Here is a 23,362-nt window from a genome sequence, read left to right on the forward strand (position 1 = left end):
AGATTTTTCTTGTCTGGGAAGCTCTTTATCTCTCCTTCAATTTTAAATGATAGACTTGCTGAGTAGAGTAGTCTTGGTTGTAGGTCCTTTGTTTCCACCACTTTGAATATTTTGTGCCAATCCCTTCTTGCTTGCAAAGTTTTTGTTGAGAAATCTGTTGACAATCTTATGGGAGCTTGCTTTTAAGTAGCTAGTTGCCTTTCTCTTGCTGCTTGTAAGATTCTTTCTTTGTCTTTAATCTTTGCCATTTTAATTATAATGTGTCTTGGTGTGGGCCTTTTTGGGTTCCTCTTGTTTGAGACTCTCTGCACTTCCTGGGCTTGTATGTCTAGTTCCTTTACCAGATTAGGAAAGTTTTCAGTCATTATTTCTTCGAATAGGTTCTTGATATCTTGCTTTCTCTCTTCTCCTTCTGGTACTCTTATGATACGAATGTTGTCATGCTTGATGTGGACACTGAGGTCCTTTAAACTATTCTCATGTTTTTTATTCTTTTTTCCTTTGCTCTTCTGATTTGGTGTTTCCTGCTACCTTGTCTTCCAAATTGCTGATTCGATCCTCTAGTCTTCTGGTGATTCCTTCCAGTGCATTCTTCATTTCAATTATTGTATTCTTCACTTCTGACTTGTTCTTTTTTATGGTTTCTATGTCCTTTTTATGCTTCCTATCTCTTTGTTGAAGTTCTCACTGAGTTCATGTATTCTTCTAAATTAATTGAGCATCCTTATAAACTCTGTCTCTAACAGTTTGCTTGCCTCTATTTCATTTAGTTCTTTTTCTGGAGTTTTCTCCTGTTCCTTCATTTGGGACATATTTCTTTGTTTCCTCATTTTGGCTGCCTCTCTGTGTTTGTTTCTATGTATTAGGTAGGTCTGTCTTCCAGTCTGGGCTGGTGGCCTCATGTAGTAGATGCCTTGTGGGGCCCAGCGGTGCAGTCTCCATGGTCACTTGTACTGGGTGTTCCAGAAGTGTCCCTTGTGTGTGACCTTCTATTATAGTTGAGCTTTGATTGCTATTGGCATGTCAGTAGGTGAGATTGACTCTCAGGCTGACCAGCTGTTCTGTTTGGCCAAGTCCACAGCTTACAGACTGTTGTGCAGGGGGCTTACCCCAGGGAGCAGGATTTGTCCCAGTGGGTCTGCTGAGACCTCCTTTTAGGTGTGCTGCTTCTGGGGCTAATTGGGTGTTGATGTGCTGTTGTCTGAAGCCAAACTCTAGGTATGTTGGTTCTGGGGCTTCTTGGGAGGAGGTCCAGTGTAGGCCCAGGTCAGCCACTGCCTGTGACCAGCTGGGAGTGACTACCTGGTAGGAGCTACAAGGGATTCACAGTTTGTCACTCCCTCTGCGGGACCTGGAGGCACATGGAAGAGGCCACACTGTGAACCAGGGAAAACTGCCACCAGTACCGGGTCTGGTGTAGCTCTGCAAAAAGCCCAGGGCACCTCGAGGCTTGCTGCTGCCTGCCAGCTCCTGTAGGCTCAGCCGCTGATAGAGCCTTGTGTGGTATGTGAGTTGGGTGAGGTGGGATCTCAGGGAGTCACCAGGGTGGGGCGAGTGGTGCTCACCAAATTAATGTAGATTCTGGTTTGTTGCCAGTGCTGAGCCTGGAGCTGCTCAGCAAAAGTCTCAGAGCATACCGAAGCCAGCTGCCACCTGCCTGTGAAATCCCAAGAGTTGTCCAAGAAAGAGTACAACATGGGTGGGGCTGGCTGCTTGCCAAGAATGTGCCTCTGGCATTGCGTGAGTTGGGTGGTGGGGTCCCAAAGAGTCACCAGGGTGGAGTGAGCAGAGCTCATCAGGCCAATGCAGATTCAGATTTGGCCTTGTCAGGGAGGGCTCAACACAGCAAAGATGGCACCCACTTACCAGCTGCACAGGGGAAGAATTCTACACAGAGAGAATGGTGACTGTCCCTCCAGTCCTCACCCTGAGGCCACACGACTCAGTCTCTCCCCATATATCTCTGACTCCTCCCAAGTAACCATTCCTCCATGGGAGCCCAGGGTGAGTGCCTGTGAGCTAGTGACTTTGTGCATGGGCTCTTTAAGATGAGATCTGGGTTCCCTGCAGCCACCATCTCACCCAAATGGTTGGAATCCCCACTGTTTTTCACAGCCAGATGTTGTGGGGGCTCTGCTCCTCTTCTTGGCACCAGTAATCTGGGCTAGGGAACCCAGTGTGGGGTTGGGGTCCCTTACTTCTCTGGGGTGGGGGAACTCTGTGGCTGAGATATCCCTCCTGATTCTCAACTGCCACATGTAGGTGTGGGACCACTCTTTCTGTATCTCTGCCCTTTCTGCCACTCTTGACGTGGCTTCTTCTTGATATCACCAGCTATAGGACTTTTGTTCAGCTAGACTTAAGATGGTTCTCCAGGTCAATTGTTCTAAAATTTAGTTATAATTTTAATGTGGTCATGGGAGGCGGTAAACATAGCATTTATTTACTCCACCATTGGACCTGTCCCTCAGCTTTATTCTTATAGTACTGACCATCATCTAATATACAATTTAATTAGTGAGTTTGTGCCCTCCACCCTCACTACATGCCCACTAGAGTGCAACCTTTATGAGAGCAGGTGTCTTTGTCTACTTTAAGTTATTGCCATATCCCCAGGACCTAGAACAGTGTCTGACATATAGAAAGGGCTCAGTAAATATTCATTGAAAGAATGAATAAACCCATCCATTCATTGATTTGGTCTTCAATTGCAGACCTAGTTTTCCTCCATTGTGTCTGTAGGACAGTGTCCAGCGTATAATAAGGCTCAATAACCATTGAACAAATGAAACAAATGAATGAATGCTGCTGGCGGTGTAGGGTAAGAGGCCACAGTGTGATGACCAGGAGTCTTCTCCCAGATTGATGCAATTTGCCCCTTGGCCACTTTCCCTGCTGTCTAGGCCAGAATCGTCCTAACTGGTGGCAGAGGCTGGAATATTTCTTTCCTGTGATGTTATATTCTTGCTGTGATGTGACTGGAGGAACTGGGAGAGGGCAGGACATGTGAGCGGAGCTCTGATGTGCCATTTGCTTGGTCAATGGCACAAATGCAGCAGTCAGACATTGCAGCCAGGTTGTCCGAGATGGGGCATGAGAAAGACCCTGGTGCAGAGGTGGCAGAGGTGCCCGCCATGCGAGTGTGGAAGAGCACAATGTCCTTCTCACCACTGTGTCTGTGTCCCCCCTTCCCATGGGATGACTGTCTGCTTTGCCAATACTCTGAGCATCAACATAATCTATTTCCCGTGCCAGTTGTCCTACCAGCCATGTCCGACAGTCTTGTTTCTGCTCCCCAGCCTGAGTGTAGCTTGGGGACACTGATCCAATCTGGTCTTTATATGAGTGCCTGCCAGTCATGTAAATATTCAGTGATATTTATCAAGGGCCTTTGATATGGTAAAACTATGTTAGGTAATGGGGACACAGCAGTGAACATAACAGAATCCTGCCCTCCTGGAGTTTGCAGTCTAATGGAGTCAATAAGGCAATTAACAAACACAACACAGTATGTCAGGTGCTATGGAGAAGTAGCGAGGTGCCCTGTAAATGTTTGTCAAATGACTCACATTGGCACCGTGGGGCAACCCCAATGACCAACTCACATCAGGCATTCTGAAACTAACTCTTTGAGAACTAGGACTTGAGCCACAGTATAACTCATAGATTGCAGACTTGTCTGCATCCAAGAGCCCAGCAGGGAGCCTGAATGATGTACAGACAAGGTGATAGTAATGGGTGCAGTAGGGTGGGTGGGTACTGAGGCCTTGGGAGCATATAGCCCTTCCCCAGGGGAGCTGCATCTCAACGCCCATTGCTGTGTGAATTGGGGGCCCAGTGTCGCCAGGTCTTCCAGTTATTCCTTTAAATAAAAGCTGAGAATCTTGATTTTTATGTGAAATATGATTTGCAAATGTTGACTGCAGATTCAGATTTTCTAACTTTATGGCTTCTTTTGGGGAAGGGAACTGATGGGCCAGAGAATGGGTTTGCTTTTCACTGTGTAAGCCACTTGTATCTTTTAGATGTTTACCATAGGCATGGTTTTTATGTAAAAAGTGTATTTTAACAATATACTAGGCAGAGCGCGTCTCCAGTTCCTCTGTATGAATCTCTGTGTTGTGAGCATGTTTTGAACATCGAGTCTATAAGAGTGCCAATGTGGTCATGGGCTGGGAGCATGACAAGCAGGGCCACACTGCATTCATTAAGAAGTCACAGACTGGTAGAGCCCCTAGCTCCTAAGGGCAAGGACTATGTCTCATTCATTTATCTCTGAACTCTCGGGCCCCGCACACTTTCTGCCATGTGGACTGTGTTCCACAGATGCTCTTTGATTTACTCAGCAATCTCAGTCGATCAAAACACTGCCAGAAACTAGGAAAAGAGCCAGAGGGCTTCTGAACAGCCCAAATCGATGTTCCAGGTCCATGGATGGAAATTTCATGCTCTTTGCATAGATCGGTGTCTCAGGCTTTGTTTTATACGAGACAAGCCCATGTGCTCCTCTGGCTTCCCAGCCTTCCACAAATTGGCAGTTGGGTGGGAGAACAGAGACAGCTTGGACAGGGCTGCTGCCAGCACAGAGGGGCCTGTGTGCAAATTAGAAAGGAGCATCCCTCTGAGTGAATTACCACAAGCGTCTCTTTGGATGGATGAATTACAAAACCTTGTCCTCCCTGGCTGAGTAAATTACCAAAAGGCCAATGAAATGGTGGGCTGGATGGCAGCCCCCATTCACCCACTATGTGCAAAGTGCAGCCCCCATTGCTGAAACAGAAATCATACGTGAGAAGTCAGAAAGTAGGAGCCATGCAGTGTAGGATGGAGATTTCCTTTCCTGACCAACAGCTCCTGAGATTTTCACTGTGTTACGGCATGGTACCGGCAGTTAGCTCCCGTGAGATTAGTGAGAAAACCTTCAGAGGTGCGTATAGGTGCTCAACAGGCAACTTTTATTTCCTAAAAAACTTGTGTCATCATGAAGTGAAGACAAATGAGATGTTAATGCCTTTTGAGAATGACCTATGTTCTGTTTGTTTCCATTTCCTGTCTCAGTGCAAACTTGTCCCCTGACAACTCTCCCCCAACACTGGTGTGGTCAGCAGCCCCCAAAGACAGGAAATAGATTACAGAGGTCCCTGCGGGGGAGTTAGTGTTGACACAAAGCATCCCTAGCACCTGCACAACTGTATATGCGCACTGAATAAGTGTTTGATGAATGAATGAGCAGCTGAATAGACAAATGAATAAGGAGGCTTTCTAACAGTGACTGTTTATGCCTCTTAAAATTTTACTTTCAATGAAAAATCAGTCCGGAACATCCCAACTTTACACAGTAAAAGAGGACATACACTCCTCTTTCAATCTGTATTTTTGTTATTTCTTTTCCTTTGAGGCTGCTCGATGTTCATTATTAGCTGGTTCCACCTAGACAGAAGTTCACCTGTGTGTTCCTCTTATTTCACTAGGACAGAGTTTTGGAGGGGGGGAAGAGGGGTGCAGAGGGTAAGGGAGGTGGCCATGATTGTACACCTCATGTCGAAATCTAAGCTCTAGCTCTGGTTTTATCATTCATTGGCCATGTGACTTTTGGCAAGATACTTGACCTTCATTCATTCATCACATATTTCTCCAAAATACATATTTATTGTCTACTGGGTGCCAATACTGCAATAGGTGCAGGACACGCTGCAGTAAATAAGACACACCAGGACCCAGTGTTTGTGGAGATCACAGTCTAAGGAGTAGCCAAGAAAATTAATCATTACACACAAAATTTCCAATACTGATAAATGCTATGAATAAAATTAAAGCGTGTGCTAGAGCATGGTTGGGAGAGCTACTTTAGATAGATTAATCAGGAAAGTCCCCTCATAGGAGGTGACAACTTAAAATGAGTCCTGAACATTGAGAAGGAGCCAGCTGTGGGGAAGCTGGGAGAAAGGTGCTCCAGGCAGAGGTGTGCAAAGGCCCTGAGGTAGGATTGAGCTTGGCAAGTTGGAGCAGCACAAAGAGCCATGAGGTGAGAGCCTGATGAGCCAGAGGGAGAGGGGAGGCTGGAGAGGGACACTGGGGCCAGATCAGGCAAACTGAGAATTGTGGAGTTCACTGTAAGATCTAAGAGAAGCCATTGGTGGGCTTTAGTCTGGGACTGAATTGTGGGGGAACAGTGGAAGCTGGGAGACCCACTGGGGACACTGCCATAATCTGAGTAAGAGATGATGGTGGCTTGGACCCAGTGGGGGCAGTAGGGTTGGAGTAGAGGTCACTAAGATCATTCTTCACAACTACACAGCTACTATGGGGGACCTGGTAACCTGGCTTCCTGGGTCCCACTTGAAAAGATTCTCTTGGCCTCCCTCCACCACTGGATTTAGGGTCAGGACACAGATCTGCCCTCTCACCACTGCCTGTCCACCCTGTGTAGTGGCTCCTCTCCCTAGACTGGGGTTTTGATTTACAGTTGAATTTTATGTTTGAATTTTCATGGTTTATTCAGATATCAATGTCTACTCTTACCACAAAAACACGCCACAGAACATTTTTAGAGAGAACAAAGAGCATGAATGTTGATAGCCACATTCCTCTCTTTAACAGAGTGTTGGGTCCCTGAACTCCATACCCAGCCCTTGACCAAAACTATCCTGAAATCGTCTGACATTCTATCTGGCACTTCTGGGTGCCCACCTCAAAAAGAAATGTTTTCATTTCTCTGGAAGAAGTAGTTAAGAGTGGGATTGCAGGATCATATAGTAAGTGATGTTTGACTTTATGATAAATTGCCAGACTGTTTTCCAGAACGGCTGTGCCATTTTGCATTCCTACTAGTAATGGATAAGAGTTCCAGTTTCTCCACGTCCTCTCCAGTACTTGGTACTGTCCACTTTTCAATTTTAGTCACGCTAATTAGTATATAGTGGTATATCATGATTTTAATCTGCGTTTCCCTGACGGCTAATAACATACATTTTTTTCTCGGGCTTCTTTGCCGTCCACTTACATTATTCTTTTCCATCGATCTGTGTCTAGTTTTCACCGGTAACTTTATAGTAATTCTTAAAATAAGGAAATGAGCACTCAAATGTGTTTTGTTTTTTTCAAAATTGTTTGGCTGTTTCAGTTCCTTATAAATTTTAGAATTTGCTTATCTGTATCTACAAAAAAATACTGCTGGTATTTTTATTAGAATTGATTACATTAAATGTATAAATCAATTTGGGGAGAATTGACATCATCACTTTATTGGGTCTTCCAAATCATGAACACAGAGTGTGCCTCCCTTTATTTAGGTCTTTGATTTCTTTCACCAGCATTTTATAGTTTTTATGATAGAGATCCTACATGTTTTGTTAGATTTATACCTAAATATTTCTGTTTTTTTCTTTTGGAGCTATTTTCAATGGCACTGTGTTTTACATTTTGGTTTTCAATTGTTCATTTTTAACATATGTAAATACAACTGATGTATGTTGACATTATATTCTTTGACCCTGTCAAGGCTTCCAATATTATGTTGAATTGTTGAATAGGAATGGTGAGAGTGAGTGGTCTGGCCTTTTCCTAATCTCTGAGGGGAAACATTTAGTCTTTGACTATTATATATGTTAACTATGGTTTGTTGGTTTTCTGGTGTTTTTTTGGTAGATGCCCTTTATCAGATTAATGACATTCTCTTCTATTCCTAATTTGCTGTAAGTTTTTATCATGAATGATATTTTTGTCAAATGCTTTTACTGCATCAATTGATAGGATCACATGGTTTTTCTTTTCTTTTCTTTTAGATTGACTTTTTAAGATTGAACAAGTCTTGCATCCCTGGGATAAACCCCATCATGTTGTTATGCATTATACTTTTTCTATTTTGCTGGACTTGGTTTACTAATATTTTGGTGAACATTTTTTCATATATGTTCATAAGGGATATTGGCCTGTTTTCTTGTACTATCTTTGGTATAAGAATAATGCTGAACTCATAAAATGAGTTGGGAAGTGCTTTCTCCTCTTTTATTTTCTAGGTCCAGGGATTATTTAGAAATGTGCTGTTTAATATCCAAGTATTTGGATGTTGTCTAGTTTTCTTTATGTTATTGATTTCAAGTTTAATTTCATTATGATCAGCAAACTTACTTTGTATAACTTCAATTATTTTAAATTTGTTTAAGGTTTGTTTTATGACCCTATCTGGGTGAATGTTTCATGTGCACTTGAAAAGAATTTATATTCTGCTATTGTTGGGTGTAGTGTTTTATAAATGCTAGTAAAATTCAGTTGGTTCGAGGTATGATTCAGTTTTTCTCTAACCTTGCTGATTTTCCATGTGCTTGCTGTATCGATTACTGAGAGAGTACTGTTAAAATCTTCAACTATAAGTGAAGATTTGTCCACTTATCCTTTAGTTTTATTAGTTATTCCTTCATGTATTTTGAATCCCTGTTGTTAGGTGCATACCTGTTTAGGATTGTTATAGCCTCTTCATGAATTGGCCCTTTCATCATTATGTAATTTCTCCCTTTATTCCTGGTAATTTTCCTTCCTCTGAAATCTACTTTTCACATATTAACATAAGCACTCAGCTTTCTTTTGATTAGTGTTTGTATAGTATATTTTTTTCTGTTCTTTTACTTTTAACTTATCTATGGTATTTTAAAGTGAATTTATTGTAAATAGCTTTAAAAAGTTGGATAAGGTTTTGTTTTTTAATCTATGCTGACAATCTGTGTTTTAATGGGAGTTTAGACATTTAATGTAATTATTGATATTTAGATACATCATTTTATTATTCATTTTGTTTGTTATTTCTGGGTTTTGTTCCTCTGATAGAGGAAAAAAGCAATAAGGATTCTTCCCATGCCCTTGGGACCACAGTTGGCTCTAGTCAAAGGGAAGACTTCCCCTTCCTCATGTTGTAGGTACCTGCGTGGCCATCACAGCCATCACTGCTGCCTGGAAGCTAGAGCGGGAGAAAATGGAAAGGAAAAAGGGACTCCCCCCTTCTCTCCAATCCCGAGGGAACATGTTTCTGCTCCTCAGGCCAGAAAAAGAAGGCTTTTCTTCTAGCTCTTTCTGCCATCAGTGTGCATTTCTGAGTTTCAGGCTGCATTTGTGTCCAGGTCAGGGTACAATGGGAGAGGGGGCAAAACAATCATTGCCAGATTGTTCTTACCTCAGGTACTGGTTTCCTTTCCCATTCTGCCTGCTACCATTTCCTTTCCAGAATCCTTAGACAGCTGTTCACGCATGTTATCCGAAGAGCTTTGAGTTGCATTCAGTGGGAGAGTCACACAGTATAGTGTACTTACTCCATCTAAACCAGGTCGAGAACCTCCAATGCCACATTTTGATGTTTAGTTTTTCCTGACTTTTTAAATGTATATATGCAAATTTAGAAATCTACTTTTCAAAATTAATGTGTTAGAAATGAGTTCGCTGTTTTATTACTGTTTAAAATGAATACTTCTAAAAATCTTTTCAATTCAGTAACTATAGATATACATTATTTTTATGTATGTATAGTATTCCATTGCACAGATTACTCCAATTTGCTTAATTGATACTCTATAAGTTTCTTCTGGTTTTTCTTCATTATAAACAACATTTTAATAAACATTGTTATACACACTCCTTATTCACTAGTCCAATTATTTCCTTAGGATAAATTCTTAAAAGTGAGATTGTTTGGACAAAAAGTATGCACATTTTGAATTTTGATACTTATTGCTCAACCGCCCTCCATAAAAGCTATACCAATTTCCATTCTCACTAAGTATCCTCACCAACAGTTGATGTTATTATCTTTTCTAGTCTTTGCCAATGGTGTATCATATTTCAATATTCATTTCTATGATTAGCCATAAGCTAAAGTTCTTCAGAGTACATTATAATTTGAATACATTGAATTCAATTTGTTGATATTTAAAATTTTTACATCTATATTTATAGGTGAGCCTGATCTATTTATTTTATTGTAGCAAAATACCATAAAATTTACCATTTTAACCATTTTAAAATGTACAATTCAGTGGCATTAAGTATATTCACAGTGTTGTACAACCATCACCACTGTCCATTTCCAGAACGTCATCCTAAACCGAACTCCGTACTCATTCAACAATACCTCCCCATTCCTCCCTCCCCGTCACCCTTAGTAATCTGTTATACTTTCTGTCTCTGTGAATTTGCCTATTCTAGGTGTCTCATATAGAGGGGAATCATATATTTGTCCTTTTGTGTCTGACTTGTTTCACTTAGCGTGAAGTTTTCAAGGTTCATCTACATTATAGCATGTTATGAGAATTTCATTCTTTTTAAAGGCTGGATAATTTTCCTCTGTATGTATATACCACATTCTGTCTATTCATTCATCTGTTGGGTATTTGGAGTGTTTCCATCTTTTGGCTATTTTGAATAGTGCTGCTACGAACATTGGTGCGCAAGTATCTGTTGGAATCTCTGTTTTCAATTATTTTGGGGGTATTTATTCACCTAGGAGTGGAATTGCTGGGTCATACGGAAAATCTATGTTTAACTTTTTGAGGAATTACCATACTGTTTCCCACAGCAGCTGCTCCACTTTAAATAATAACCAACAACGCGCCAGTGCTCTAATGTCTCCACATCCTTGTCAACACTTGTTATTTTCTGTTGTTTTTCTTTTTAAAATAGATATTCTGATGGGTGTGAAATACTTCATCTATTATTTTTAACTATCTTTATTAGATTTTGGTATCAAGGATAAGCTGGCTTCTTCAGAGAATCTTTCCTTTTCTCCACGCTTTGGGACAGTTTAAATAACACAGAAAATTTCTTTACTTTGCAGGTTAGAGAAAACTTATGACAAGAGCCATCTGAGCCAGACACCACTTTTTAAGAGCTAGTTCTTTGACACCTTTCTCTATTTCCTCACAGGTTACTAATATATGCAGTTTTTCTAATTCTTCTGGAGCCTTTTGAGTCATTTTTATTTTCCTAGAAAACTATGTATGACATAGAAGGTTCAGATTATATATATATATATATATATATATATATATATATATATATATACACATATATATATATGTGTGTGTATATACATATTTATATATTTATATATATGATACATATATCATATATATGATATTTTTCATTCCTAATATTGTCTCTTTGTTCTCATTCTCTCTTTTCTTTTGATTAGCTTTCGTGTGTGTGTGTGTGTTTATGTGATTTCTTTTTCTTTAGGGAACAAGGTCTTAGATTCATTTAGTCCTCTGCTTTTCAGTTGTGGAGCTTGTTGCTCTGGGAAGCAGACTTTGGGAGTCCCTCCCATTGGGGTCACAGTGGGGCAGCCTGGGTCATGATTGAGGTCATGGCCTCTAGAGCCAGGTGGTCTGAGTTCAAGTGCTCATTCCTTTCCTTGACCTTGAATCATCATTTAAGCTCTCTGTGCTTTCATTTCTCCATCTGTAGATGGGGAGGAAACAGTACCTACCTCACAAGGTTAATATTAATATTAAGGAGTTAACCATTTTTAAGTGCTTAGAAGAGAGCTTGGCATACAGCAAGCACCATAGAAACGTTTATTAAGTAAATCCAGACTCCCCTCCAGTGTGCTAAAAGCCTAGGTCCCCTGGGAGCCTCTCCATTCCCCAAATATATTTTCTGCGCCTTCCTATCTATCATTTACACTGACTGCCTCTTTTTTTTTTTTGCAGAACTACCTCTGTGCAGAAAAACAACCATTTTACTTTCCATTCTGCTGCCTGAGACAACCACATCCTCCTCACACGTACCCCAGGCTCCCATGGAGAGCTCAGGTCAGTCTGGTCAGGGGAGAGGAGTCCAATGCACCTGGCTGCATTGTGGGGAGGGCCCCTCTTGCAGGTGAGAATGACCCCAGGGCTGGCAGGACCACCGCCACCCAGCCAGGCTGTGAGATGCCAACTCAGCTGCCCAAATGTGAGAACATCTTGAGAGATAGACATCCACAAACTTGTATGCGCCTCAACTGTGCAGGTCACTGAGCTGGACATTGGGAGTAATGACAACAATGGCCAATGTGTTACTAAACACTTGCATTTGTTTAACAAAATATCTCTATAAAGTTCTATAGAGCTTAAAATATATCAAGTAGTAATAAAAGCACTTGACAAATATTAACTCAGTCTTTATAAAGACCCCACAAGATAAATATTATCATTACTCTCATTTTAGAGAAGGGGAAAGTGTAAGAAGACAGGCATTATTCCCAAGGTCACCTAGATACTGTGTGGTCAAATCAGGATTTGAACCCAACCATCTAGCTCCAGTATCCAAGCTCTTAGTGATTTCACTATGGATTGCCTCATGCAAACATCAGAAGGATTCTGTGGGGGAGGGATATCAGTATGATTAGCCTAATTTTACTGAAAGGGAAACGGAGACTCAGAGAGGTTAGGTAATGTACTCAAAGCTAGTAAGTGGCAGAATCAGATTTGGAACCCAGGTCTGGCTGATTCCAAAATCCAGACTCTTCTCCCTATATCAACCTGAGACAACAAGGGGAGATGACCCTTCCCCCAAGACGTGTATCAACTAATGGTCATCTAACAAGTCAGAGCCTACTCTCCTCAGGTAACAGGCATCAACGCTAGTGCCCTTGAAGGGTGCTGTCCTGGGGAAGGAGAGAAGACACCCCAAGGAGGCACAGCTCCCAGGATATCACTCCTAAGACACACACCCTTTCCACACCCCACTCACCATCAGAGAGCCTCGCCCAGTCCAAAGATCCAGCTGACACAGGCAAGCCAAGTGAATACTGGTGTTGCGATATCTCAGTTTGTCTCAAACCAGCAGGGGTTTGCACTGGGAGGATAGCAACGAGGCCAGAACTACAAAAATCTCCCAAGCATTTCAAAGCCAACTTACTTTGCACCACTTTAATTATAACAATAAACATACATCATGCCGTGTTTTAGGAAGAGAGGTGTACCCCTAAAGGTTGTTTAGATACAGGCAATAAAAACCCACATGGCTAATTTAATTTTTTAAAAAGTGGCCAAGCATTGAAGGAACAGCTGAAGCACTAGATAGCAGAAAGGGCAAGGAACAGGGCGGCTCTGCCAGCAGGACAGGAAGAGGGAGACAGCGACCTCAGAGAACTCTCTAGGTGTTCTTCCCTCTTGGCTGTTATCAGCATAGAGTTCGCCTAGAAGGAAAGAGAGTTGCTAGCTGGCCTGGTCCTGTGCCCACTCCAAGGCCAGTGCAAAGCAGGGCACCTGAGCCGCAGTCTCATCAGGACTATAGTGAGTAGGAAAGGCTGCTGGGCAGGTGATACCACTGACATCCACTCCCAAAGATGTAACAAATGACACCCCCTCCCCCAATTCCAATAGGTGAAAGAAATGTCCCCAAATTAGCATGTTTGCCTTGGGAGCTCTGAAGGGTAGTTTTCCTATTATGACCAGGCTGTCTTCCCAAATTGCCGTTGTTTAAAACTTTTCCTACCTTCCTATAGCTTTTAGAGCCCCAGAGTTAAGAAGAGGGGCATCTGAAATGTAAGATATTTATTCTGAGGATGCAAAAGAGCAATGTCTCAAGTGCACCAAAGGTATTGTTATTTTGCCATACCTGCAAACATGGGCAAGATTGCAAACATTTTTACAATAATCTGAGCCTTTATTCCTCATTGAGGGTGAAGGGGCGGAGGGAGAATTAGGCATCGGATGAAGGAGGAGCATAAGCCATGTTGCTCTAGCCACTGGAGCACCTGGGTGCTGAGCTGGTGTCATTCAGGGTGGCATGCAGGGTCTCAGCTCCCGCTCCCCACACAAGAACACAGGATATAGTGAGGCCAAAAAGGAACACCAATGGAGCCATAGATAGGGGAGTCATACCACTATAGTCTCACTGGCGGCTGGGTTGGAGACACAGGAAGCAGGATTCACATGACCTGCAACCTGCCATCTGCTTCTCTGTCAACCAACCAACCCCACTTGCTAACTGCAATCCGCTCTTGCTAGCTCAGTCACCATCTTCTTGCTAGCCCCCATTTGCTGCTAGCGTAGCCGCGGCAGTTATATTAGTAGCCAATGGGTCACTGGTTACAGCTCATGGCCAACTAGCCACAGCTCATGGCCATCCAATCACAGTTGATGGCCATTTACTACCCAAGTGAGCACCTTTCCACGTGAGGGGAAGAGCCTGGAAACTGCTTTCTGGGGCTCTGTCCCCACACTGGGTTGCTGAGCTGGAGCTGTCTGCACACCAAGGGATTCTCAGACAAGTCCTTACTCCTGGTTGGAAAGGCAGTCAGTGAGGTCCAGGTGGTCAGCGGGTGGGGACCCATGGGCTCCAGGAGGATGGACCCCAGCTCCAGGGTCAAAGTCAGGAAGTCCCCTTTGAAATGAAAACTAATAAATATAACATGTACCAAATGACATTCACCTGTACAGAACTAACCTACCTTGGGAACTCCATTCTGAATTACATAAACAAACCATAATCTTCTCAATTGTATTAAGGCTCACCTGGCATGAGGTGATGGGACCCAGGGTTAGTGATTTTATAGTGATTTTTTTAAAGGAGTAGACCGGAAAGGGTTCATTGGGGCTTTTCCATTTCCACTTCAGGGAGGGGGTGTTAGTTCTGATGGTTGACATCCAGAGAGTGGAAAAGGCCAATTCTCCTCAACACCCTAGTTTGAAGGAAATATTCCTTAAGAATTACAAATTCAATTCCTTCGGCAATCATTTTGGGTATACCAAATAACCTGAAGGTCCCTGGAATCCTTTCACCTGGATGTCCACCCTTCTCACTCTCTACTCCTCAGCTGGGGAAGGCTGAAGATAGATTAAGTTGATTGTTCCACCAGCTTTCCCCAGAGGACTGATGCCACAGTCCTCTATGGGTGTTTTAGTCAAGGTGTTTCCACAGAGAAAGAGAACCAGCAAGATGTATGTACAAATATAGAATGAAATTTATTATAAGGAACTAGCTCACATGATTATGGCAGCTGGCAAGTCCCAAGATCTGCAAGCTGGAGGCCAGCGAGGTAGCTCTACTTCAAAGGCCAGCGAGCTGAAGACTCAGGAAGAGCCAATGTTTCAGTTCAAGTCCAAAGGAAGGAAAAAAAAATAGGATGTCCCAGCTGGAAGGCAGTTAGGCAGAAGGAATTTCTTCTTATTTGGGGGAGGGTCAGCCTTTTGTTTGATTTAGGCCTTCAACTGATTGGCTGATGCCCACCAACTTTAGGGAGGGCAATCTGCTTTGCTCAGTCCATTGATTTAAACGCTAAACTCATCTAAAACACCCTCACAGACACACCCACAATGACGTCTGACCAAATTCATGGACACCCTGTGGCCCAATCAATCCGACACATAAAAATTAACCATCACAAGTGGGTATGAGATAACTTCAAAAAGACAAAAACTGGTCTGCTGGAAAAAAATAATAGATTTTATCAATGTCATGGCTGCACCCAAGGAGCATTAGAGCACTGGTATCTGCAAGGGTTACATTTCTGAACAAAGCTTTTACAAAGTAAGCTAATGAACAACAACATAAATAAATGAATAATAAATAAATAAACAAATAAATAAATAATAACTTTCCCCAATTCTATTTTTAAAAATCCCTCCCACAACCATGACAGCCAGGAGCATGGCCAGGAGGGGCTGTCCTGACACTGTGACCTTCATCCTTAATTCGGGGATGATTGTCTTCTGTGAACCCTGAGCATCTTGTCACTTGACTCCTTCCTTGACTAACCAGGTCAATATCCACAATTCCAAGCTTATCACCTAAGACAGTAATTCTCCTTCTGGCTGTACATTAGATTCTCCTGGGGAGTTCTTTTAAAAATTGATTATTAGGCCCCACCCTCAGAGATCTGATTTAATTGGTTTGGGGTGGGCTGTGCATTGGTATTTTTAAAGCTTTGCAGGTGATTCTAATGTGCAGCCAAGGTTGGAAACTAGGAGAAATGAAAACCATCCTAAGAGGGAGCCGGGGAGAGATCTGACTCTGTCTAGGATCACAAGGCAATGGACACCTTTGTCAAGTCCTAGGACAGCTCTCAGTGGCCTGAAACTGAGGAGTGGACAGTGAACTGTGGGGGAGCTCCCAGGTCTGCACCTTGTCAGCCTTTCTTCTCTTCCCTTCCCTGCTGTTTCTTTAGTTATAATGACCTCCACCTTGGTCTTAGAGCTGAGAACATTTTTTTTTCAGGCAACTTAGAAGGGCATTTATTTCTGCATTCAAACCCCAAGCTCTGACAATTAAGTTCGTGAACTTGTTGCAATGATGTTGCTCAACTTTTTTGATATCAGAGGGATTATTCATTATGAATTTGTACCAACCGGATAAACAGTTAACCAAGATTACTATTTGGAAGTGCTGAAAAGGCTGTATGAAAAAGTTAGAGGACCTGAACTTGTCACCAACAATTCATGGCTTTTGCATCACGACAAAGCACCAGCTCACATGGCACTGTCCGTGAGGAAGTTTTCAGCTAGTAAACAAATAACTGTATTGGAACACCCTCCCTACTCACCTGATCTGGCCCCCGATGACTTCTTCCTTTACCCGAAGATAAAGGAAATACTGAAAGGAAGACATTTTGATGACATTCAGTACATCAAGGGTAACACAACAACAGCTCTGATGGCCATTCCAGAAAAAGAGTTCCAAAATTGCTTTGAAGGATGGACTAGGTGTTGGCATGGGTGCATAGCTTCCCAAGGGGAGTACTTCGAAGGTGACTGTAGTGATATTCAGCAATGAGGTATGTAGCACTTTTTCTAGGATGAGTTCGCGAACCTAACTGTCAGATCTTGTAAGTTAAAAAACATTTTGCATAACCGTGAGTCAGTTAGAGAATGCTAGTTAGCTGCTATAACAAATGACCCCAACATCAGAGGATTAACACAACAAATGCTCATTTCTCATATCATCATCCAACCTCAGCTCCGAACAGCCTTTCAGTGACTATGGCTTCTTCCTTCTCACGGTGCCATCATCTTCAACATGTCTTCCAAAGTCACCACAGAATGGCTGGAGAGAATATGGAGGATAGTGCAGAGGATTTTATGACCAGGGCTGAAAGTGGCATATATCACTTCCACCACATTCCATAGGCCAGAATTCAATAATATGGCTCCTATCTGATTCCGGAGGAATCTGAGAAATGCAGTCTTCCCATCTACCTATGATAAAAATGAAATTGGTTTGATGAACACATAGTATCGTCTTGGCACACCTACAAGTATGTAAGACTCCCTGAGTGCATGCCTTTCAAGTGCTATTTAAATGTTAGGTATTAATGTTAGGCAATATGGATACTTGATAGTAGTATTTTATATGCCTGGATGGAGGAGAGGATAATAATAATTAATGCCATTTATTTATCGGCGGTTCTGAGTCAAGAATGTTGTTAGACATGCGTATCATATATGAGCAACCCGGAGACTCTTGAAGCACAAGACATATCCTGTTCATTTCTTTTACTTAAATCAAATCAAATCCAACTTCAAGCTCTCATTTTCCAAAATTAGTATGAATTCCAATGTCATTTATTTGAGGTGCCTCCCCCAACTTGGGAGCATGTGAAAAGCCCAGGGCTTGTAAGTTTGGATAGTGAGAAAAGTCTGTGGTCTTTAGTCACCTGTGGCTGCAGCCCCCAGAACAGCTTGGCCAGGCTTGCATGGTCCATAAGGAGAGAGGGGGCTCCTTTGAGGACATTCTTGTGCTCTGGCAAAGGTGGCCCTCGAGACCATAGCAGTGGCATTCAAGGGCACAGTTTGTTGCTTAGTTGCCCTCATGTGAGATCTTGCCACCACCAGTAAGCTATGTCCCAGCCAGGTCTTCTTCATTCCCAGGGTCCCCATAACTCTTGTACCCCATAATCTTTGGGGAATCCAACCTTACACTCTTGGGTTGCCACTTTCCTCTTTAACAAAAGGCAGCAGTCTTCCTCTCCATCCCCTTAAGACAATCCGGTTTGATTATGTCAATCACATAGCTGGGAGTCTCAAACTCCTGGGCCTGGGGAGAGGATGCAGATGAGTGAAACAAGGAGAATGGGAACTAAGAAGAACTAGAGAACCTGTGCCCCATCTCAAAGGGGCAGCTTCTCCCAGCCCCTGTCGATTGTCACATGGGAAAAGAATGCATGTCCTGTGTCAGCAGACTTTCAAGAGATGCCAAAACCCCAACTTTAATGCAAAGTCTCCTGATTTGTAAATGTTGGCAGCTAATTCAGTTTTTAAGACACTGTGCAAGCTCAAACGAAACATGTCTGCAAGCCAGATGTGGACGAAAGCCTGAGAGCTTGTTCCAGCTGCCCAGACTTTCGAAAACAAAGTTTATTTGGGACTGTCTCCCAGGGCTACTGGCAACTTCTCTATTTTTCTCTGAAACATAAAAACTCAACTCCCTTTGCAAAGCAGGGGTAACTAAAGCTCAGAGGACAAAACGTGTCTGCCCTTCTAGTGAGGGGGCAGGGAGGAGACCACGGTTATCAGAGTTGTAAATCTCTGTGTGCAGTCCACAGGAAAAGAAAGAAATAGAGATGGGGGAGAGAGAGAGAGAGAAGGAAGGGAGGGGTGAGGGAGGAGGAAAGATGGAAGGAAGGAAGGAAGGAAGGAAGGAAGGAAGGAAGGAAGGAAGGGAAGGAAGGAAAGGGAGGGAGGGAGGGAGGGAGGAAGGGAGGAAGGAAGGACGGAAGGAAGGGACACTTGACACCAATTAATAACTCACTCTGCATTATTAAAGTTTTGTGCAAGGTGGAGATGGGCAGATGGAAGGAGAGCTAGTGACCAGCCTCCATGCCAGGCTAAATGATTTCCTGTCCAGTTTTGGGAGATGCTGCACTGCCCAGCAGAGTTGCCAGGTGGGCAAACATGAGCTGTAACAGCCTGCCCACTCGCTGCCTGCTCTCAGTCTGGAGGGGACTTAGCATCAGGTCTTGACGTGATCCAGGGGGAGAAGTGAGAGGCAGGAGGAAAGTGTGGGTTTCAGAGATGCCAGGTGGCCCCAGCACACTTTGCACAAGCCCATGCCAGAGCCATGGAGGGGCCAGTCTGCTCCAGGGCACGGGGTGCCTTGGCCTAAACACATTTTGATTCCTGGACGGCAACCTGTTGATTTTTTCAATTGGTAATTTCTATCCTATCCACTTCAAAGGCACCCAAGGTATCTGAGGCAATTAAGACACATGTTAAGTTGAACATAAAGCAGGAACACCAAAGAGGAACAAAGAAGAAATGAGGTGATTTTTGAGGCTGGGCTGCAGTTTGGCTGTAAGTTTCGTGACAGCTAAGGCAAAAAGGGAACCCCTGAGGCATGTGGTTTGTATTGTCTGACAACCAGAGAATGCACACTTGTCTATAAAGTGAAACCCTTGGTTGGCTTTAATCGTAATGGGAAATTTATGGTACGAGTAGTGTCTACCGTTCTTCCTGTGCTAGTCGGATCCTCCAAGAGGCAGATACCAAGACAGGATTAGATATGCGAGGATTTACTGTGTTGCCCTGAAAAATAAGACTGGGTCTTATACCGTATTTCCCTGAAAATAAGACCTGGTCTTATATTAATTTTTGCTCCAAGAGACACATTAGGGTGTATTTTCAGGAGATGTCTTATTTTTTCATGTACAACAATTTACATTTATTCAAATACAGTCATGTCATCTTCTTCTGGAACATCATCATAACATACTAAATGTGTCTGTATGGCTGACGATCTTAACGGGCTTATTTTCGGGGTAGGTCTTATTTTCAGGGAAACATGGTATGTAGGGAAACATCTGTGGGAGAGAAAATGGAGAGGCTGGGAGAGCAAGCTGTCAAACTGTGATGCAAAACCGACTCTGAATGAAGGAGAAAGGGAGGAAAGGTTGGGTGGAAATGTCTTAGACTGACAGGTAATCGAGAAAGGCTCAGCAGGGCGGCTGGGGAATCCCTGAGCCAAAGTCAATTGTCAGAGAAGGCTTGCATCTCCCCCAGGATGAGCTTGCTTTAGAATCCCTGCTGCTCTCTGTGTTGGCTGGGAAGTGCGGCCGTGGCACAACACGTGGCACAACACGATGAGTTTCACAGCACAGCAACACAAAGCTCCCCCACCCTGGTCCATTAAACTTCTTGTAGTGGGAGATCAGGGGTGCATTCTCACAGCTACCACACTTTCCAAATGTGAGTTACTTAGTTTTGTACCACCTTCACAGTTTTGCCATGTCAACATCCCACTGTTAAAGAAAAAATTATTCTGACACTTGTTAAAGCCCTAAGGAAGACCTTATTCAAGACTATTTCAATAGAGGAGAGACATTGGCTCAACTCTGAATAAGGCGAACATCGCTGGGGATTTACAGCCAGCAAACAGAGTGCGGAGGCCAGTGGATGGACAATTGCTAAGAAGAGATGTCAACGGTGGGGGAATTCTTACTCAACTGACCTAACAGAATTCTTGCTAGAGGCATGTCAAGGACTTATACGTCAAAGGTGGGGGTGAAGAACTTGATCAATATCAAGTGGGGGATTCTCTATAAACTGACAGCGGGATTCTTGCTAAAACTGGGCTGGGCAAGCCAAAGACAGGACTGGGGCCAAGGTCAGGGCCCGATGGAGAAGAGGGCTCTAAAGAGCCTGAGTCAAGTTTGGTCAGGGAGAGTCCTTGTCACTTCCTGGTATTATCTGGTAAGTTTCTTTAAATTGACTTTAATTTTATCTTCATTCATAGGTTGAGGAACTCGTTATATATATTTTTTAATACAAATAAAATTGAGTGCATCATTAAACAAAATTTAAAAATGTTGCATCCAAATTTTAGGATCATTTGTGTACCATCTGAAATTCTCGTGTGCCACTGGTAGTATACATACTGCACTTTGGGACATGTTGATTTTACAAAGAACAGAGCGGCTGATTGCAAAGCTCTATTCCAGCCCTGGCCCGTATGCTGGCTGCCAGCTCTAAGGTGATTACTTCCGGGCACCTCTTGAGGCTCATAGAAGGAGCTAAAGACATTGTCAGGGAGAGTGGAGGTGGGGGTGAGGATAAGGCCAGGACGGCCGAGTTCCAAAGCGCCTGGCCTAAAGCTCTCCCCACCCCTGCTGCCCAGATGTGGAACTGGACCTCCAGCGGAGTGTGCATGCCGTTCTCCGGGAGCTCAGCGCCCAGGCCCCGGCCCTGCAGAAGAACCAAGGTAAGGGCCTGTAGGCATCACCTGTCTGCCCCCACTGCTCCCCCACCCTCACCAGCCAGCTCTTCCCACACATTCTTGGGAAAGGGCCGAGCTCGGAGCTCACAGAGTGAGGGGCTTCCAGCCGAGCCCCCATCCTGCTGGAAAGCTTTGGAGCCCAAAGGACCCAGAAGACTTCTCTGCCCTCGGCTCACTTTGCCAGCCACTGTGACAGAGCACTTTGGGGATCCGCAGCCCTCTTTCCTAACCTCCTTCCCCATCTCCAAATAACACTCCCCTGGACCCCCCAGGCCACATGACTTCCAGAACATAGCATGAGGCGCTGATCAGGAAGCATTGCTGATCCACAAACCACACGCACACACCCCTCCCCAAGAATGTCCCACCTCCCCTCCTTTCTCCCCTGGGAATCACAGTCCACCACGGGCAGCAGATGAGAGCTCCCCCACACATGAGAAGCCCACCCATGTGCACCTGGAGCCAAGCACCCAGCACACTCGTCAGCCCTGTGCCTGGTCAAAATCATGGTCTGGGGCTCCAGGACTGAGAGTCCTGCTCAGGGGCGTCTCCTCTGAGAGCTGCCAGCCCACCTGGTTGTGCGGGGCTCCCTTTTCTCCTGGCCCAGGTATGTGGAGATGGTCCCTGCACAAGAAGGTCGAGCGAGATCCTGGTAAGAGTCCGGCGCTGGTCCGAATTCTGCTCAGAGAACTGGAGAAGGTGGGTTCTCGGGCTTTGGGAGGCCATCAGGGATTAGAGAAGGAGAAGCCAATCCATTGGGGACAATGTCCCGTCAGCGCTGCATCCCTCAAACTGTGGTCTTTTGTGGACCATCTGCATGATTTTTACCACATGTGTCTCCCTCCTGTACTTTTCTACAAGCAATGTTTTCTTTACATAGACTTACACTGTTTAACCTAAGCTAACATATTTAAAAAAGAAACCATAATATGAGCATCAATGGAAAACCCATATCACTCGGTAGAAACAGAAAACACCTATAAACATAAATGCATAACTATTAAAAATGTTCAAAATGATCCTTGTACCCCCTAAGGTTATCCTCCATACTGCTCAATGCTCTGAATACAACTGTTGGGGAAACGCTGCACTGAAGGGAGCCTCCAAGCTGGGGGCTTCCTTGTTGCTTTGCTTCCAGCTCCTGCCCTGGGTCAATGCTGCCCCTCCCCCACTGAGTTCCCTGCATCCTCCCCTTCCCCCCACACCCTCATACTCAGACTCCCACACCTGTGCACTCTCCACACCCCATTTCTCCTCTACCAGGGCAGACTGTAGGCCCTGGCATGGTGGGACGCTGCCTTCCACCCTGTCTCTTGCTCACCCCTCTACCCCCGCAAACTACATCCTTCTAGGATGTGGTGAGTCTCCCTCAACCTCCAGCCCAATAAATGTCTGGTGATCCCCTGTTTTCTAGGCAGAACGGGAGGACGTCCGGCATGTCATCATTCCCTTGCTGCACACGCTAATGTACGTGCTCACTAAGGTGAGCAGGGGTGAGGGTCCGGGTGGTCGTGCTGATCCACGACAAGTGGCTGGGCCGGATGCTGTCCTCTCCCCTCAGTGGACACCCACTCTTGGCCAGACAGGAGCCTAGAAAAACTCTGGGATTGCCTGCTCCAAATTGGCTTCTCTGCACTAGCTGTGCCCTCTCTCTTTTAGATGAAGATAAAACTGTGGAGGCAGTAGAGTCATGTGTGGCCCGAGCGAGCAAAAGGGTTGGGAGAGGAGATGCTTTGCTAGAGGAACAGGATGGGATGAATTTCCCTCTTAGAAAGTTTGAGTGGGGTGTCAAACAGGTGATGTCTTACAGACGCTGGGGGAAGAGGCTGAGGTATAGATTTGGGAAGTGTAGCCCAGGTCCAGCTGCCAGGCCCTACCTTCCTCCTCTCCCACCCCACCCCACCCCAGCCAGGACACTTCGTGACCTGTGGCTCTAGGCACCTCAACTCCTTCCTCTTGCCCAGGCCACGGGCATCTCGGAGGAGCTCTACCGGAGGACCTACACCTTTTGCATGAGGTCACTGACCCTGCCCGCCCCCTACTGCACGGTTGCCCTGGACTGCGCCATAAGGCTGAAAACAGAGAAGGCCGTCCCAGGTAGGAGCTGTGCAGCTTCCTCTCCCAGGCTGCAACTCCAGCTGTGTCCAAGGTCTTTTGTTTGTCTTCAGGAGTCTGGGGAGCTCAA

General features: G+C 44.3%; 1 protein-coding gene across 1 annotated transcript in view; it reads left to right on the forward strand.

The window, feature by feature from the left end:
* PIK3R6 (phosphoinositide-3-kinase regulatory subunit 6) overlaps window positions 1-23,362 on the forward strand; it is a 59,310-nt gene that overhangs the window by 4,185 nt on the left and 31,763 nt on the right. Inside the window, exons 2-6 of the mRNA XM_074319523.1 lie at window positions 11,694-11,795; window positions 21,079-21,162; window positions 21,785-21,876; window positions 22,592-22,660; window positions 23,142-23,274. Of these exons, the coding sequence (XP_074175624.1) occupies window positions 11,783-11,795; window positions 21,079-21,162; window positions 21,785-21,876; window positions 22,592-22,660; window positions 23,142-23,274 (391 nt within the window). The 5' untranslated portion in view covers window positions 11,694-11,782. The remainder of the gene's footprint in view (window positions 1-11,693; window positions 11,796-21,078; window positions 21,163-21,784; window positions 21,877-22,591; window positions 22,661-23,141; window positions 23,275-23,362) is intronic.

This window comes from Rhinolophus sinicus, linkage group LG15, assembly GCF_036562045.2.
Source record: "Rhinolophus sinicus isolate RSC01 linkage group LG15, ASM3656204v1, whole genome shotgun sequence".
In the NCBI taxonomy this organism is placed as follows: Eukaryota; Metazoa; Chordata; class Mammalia; order Chiroptera; family Rhinolophidae; genus Rhinolophus; species Rhinolophus sinicus.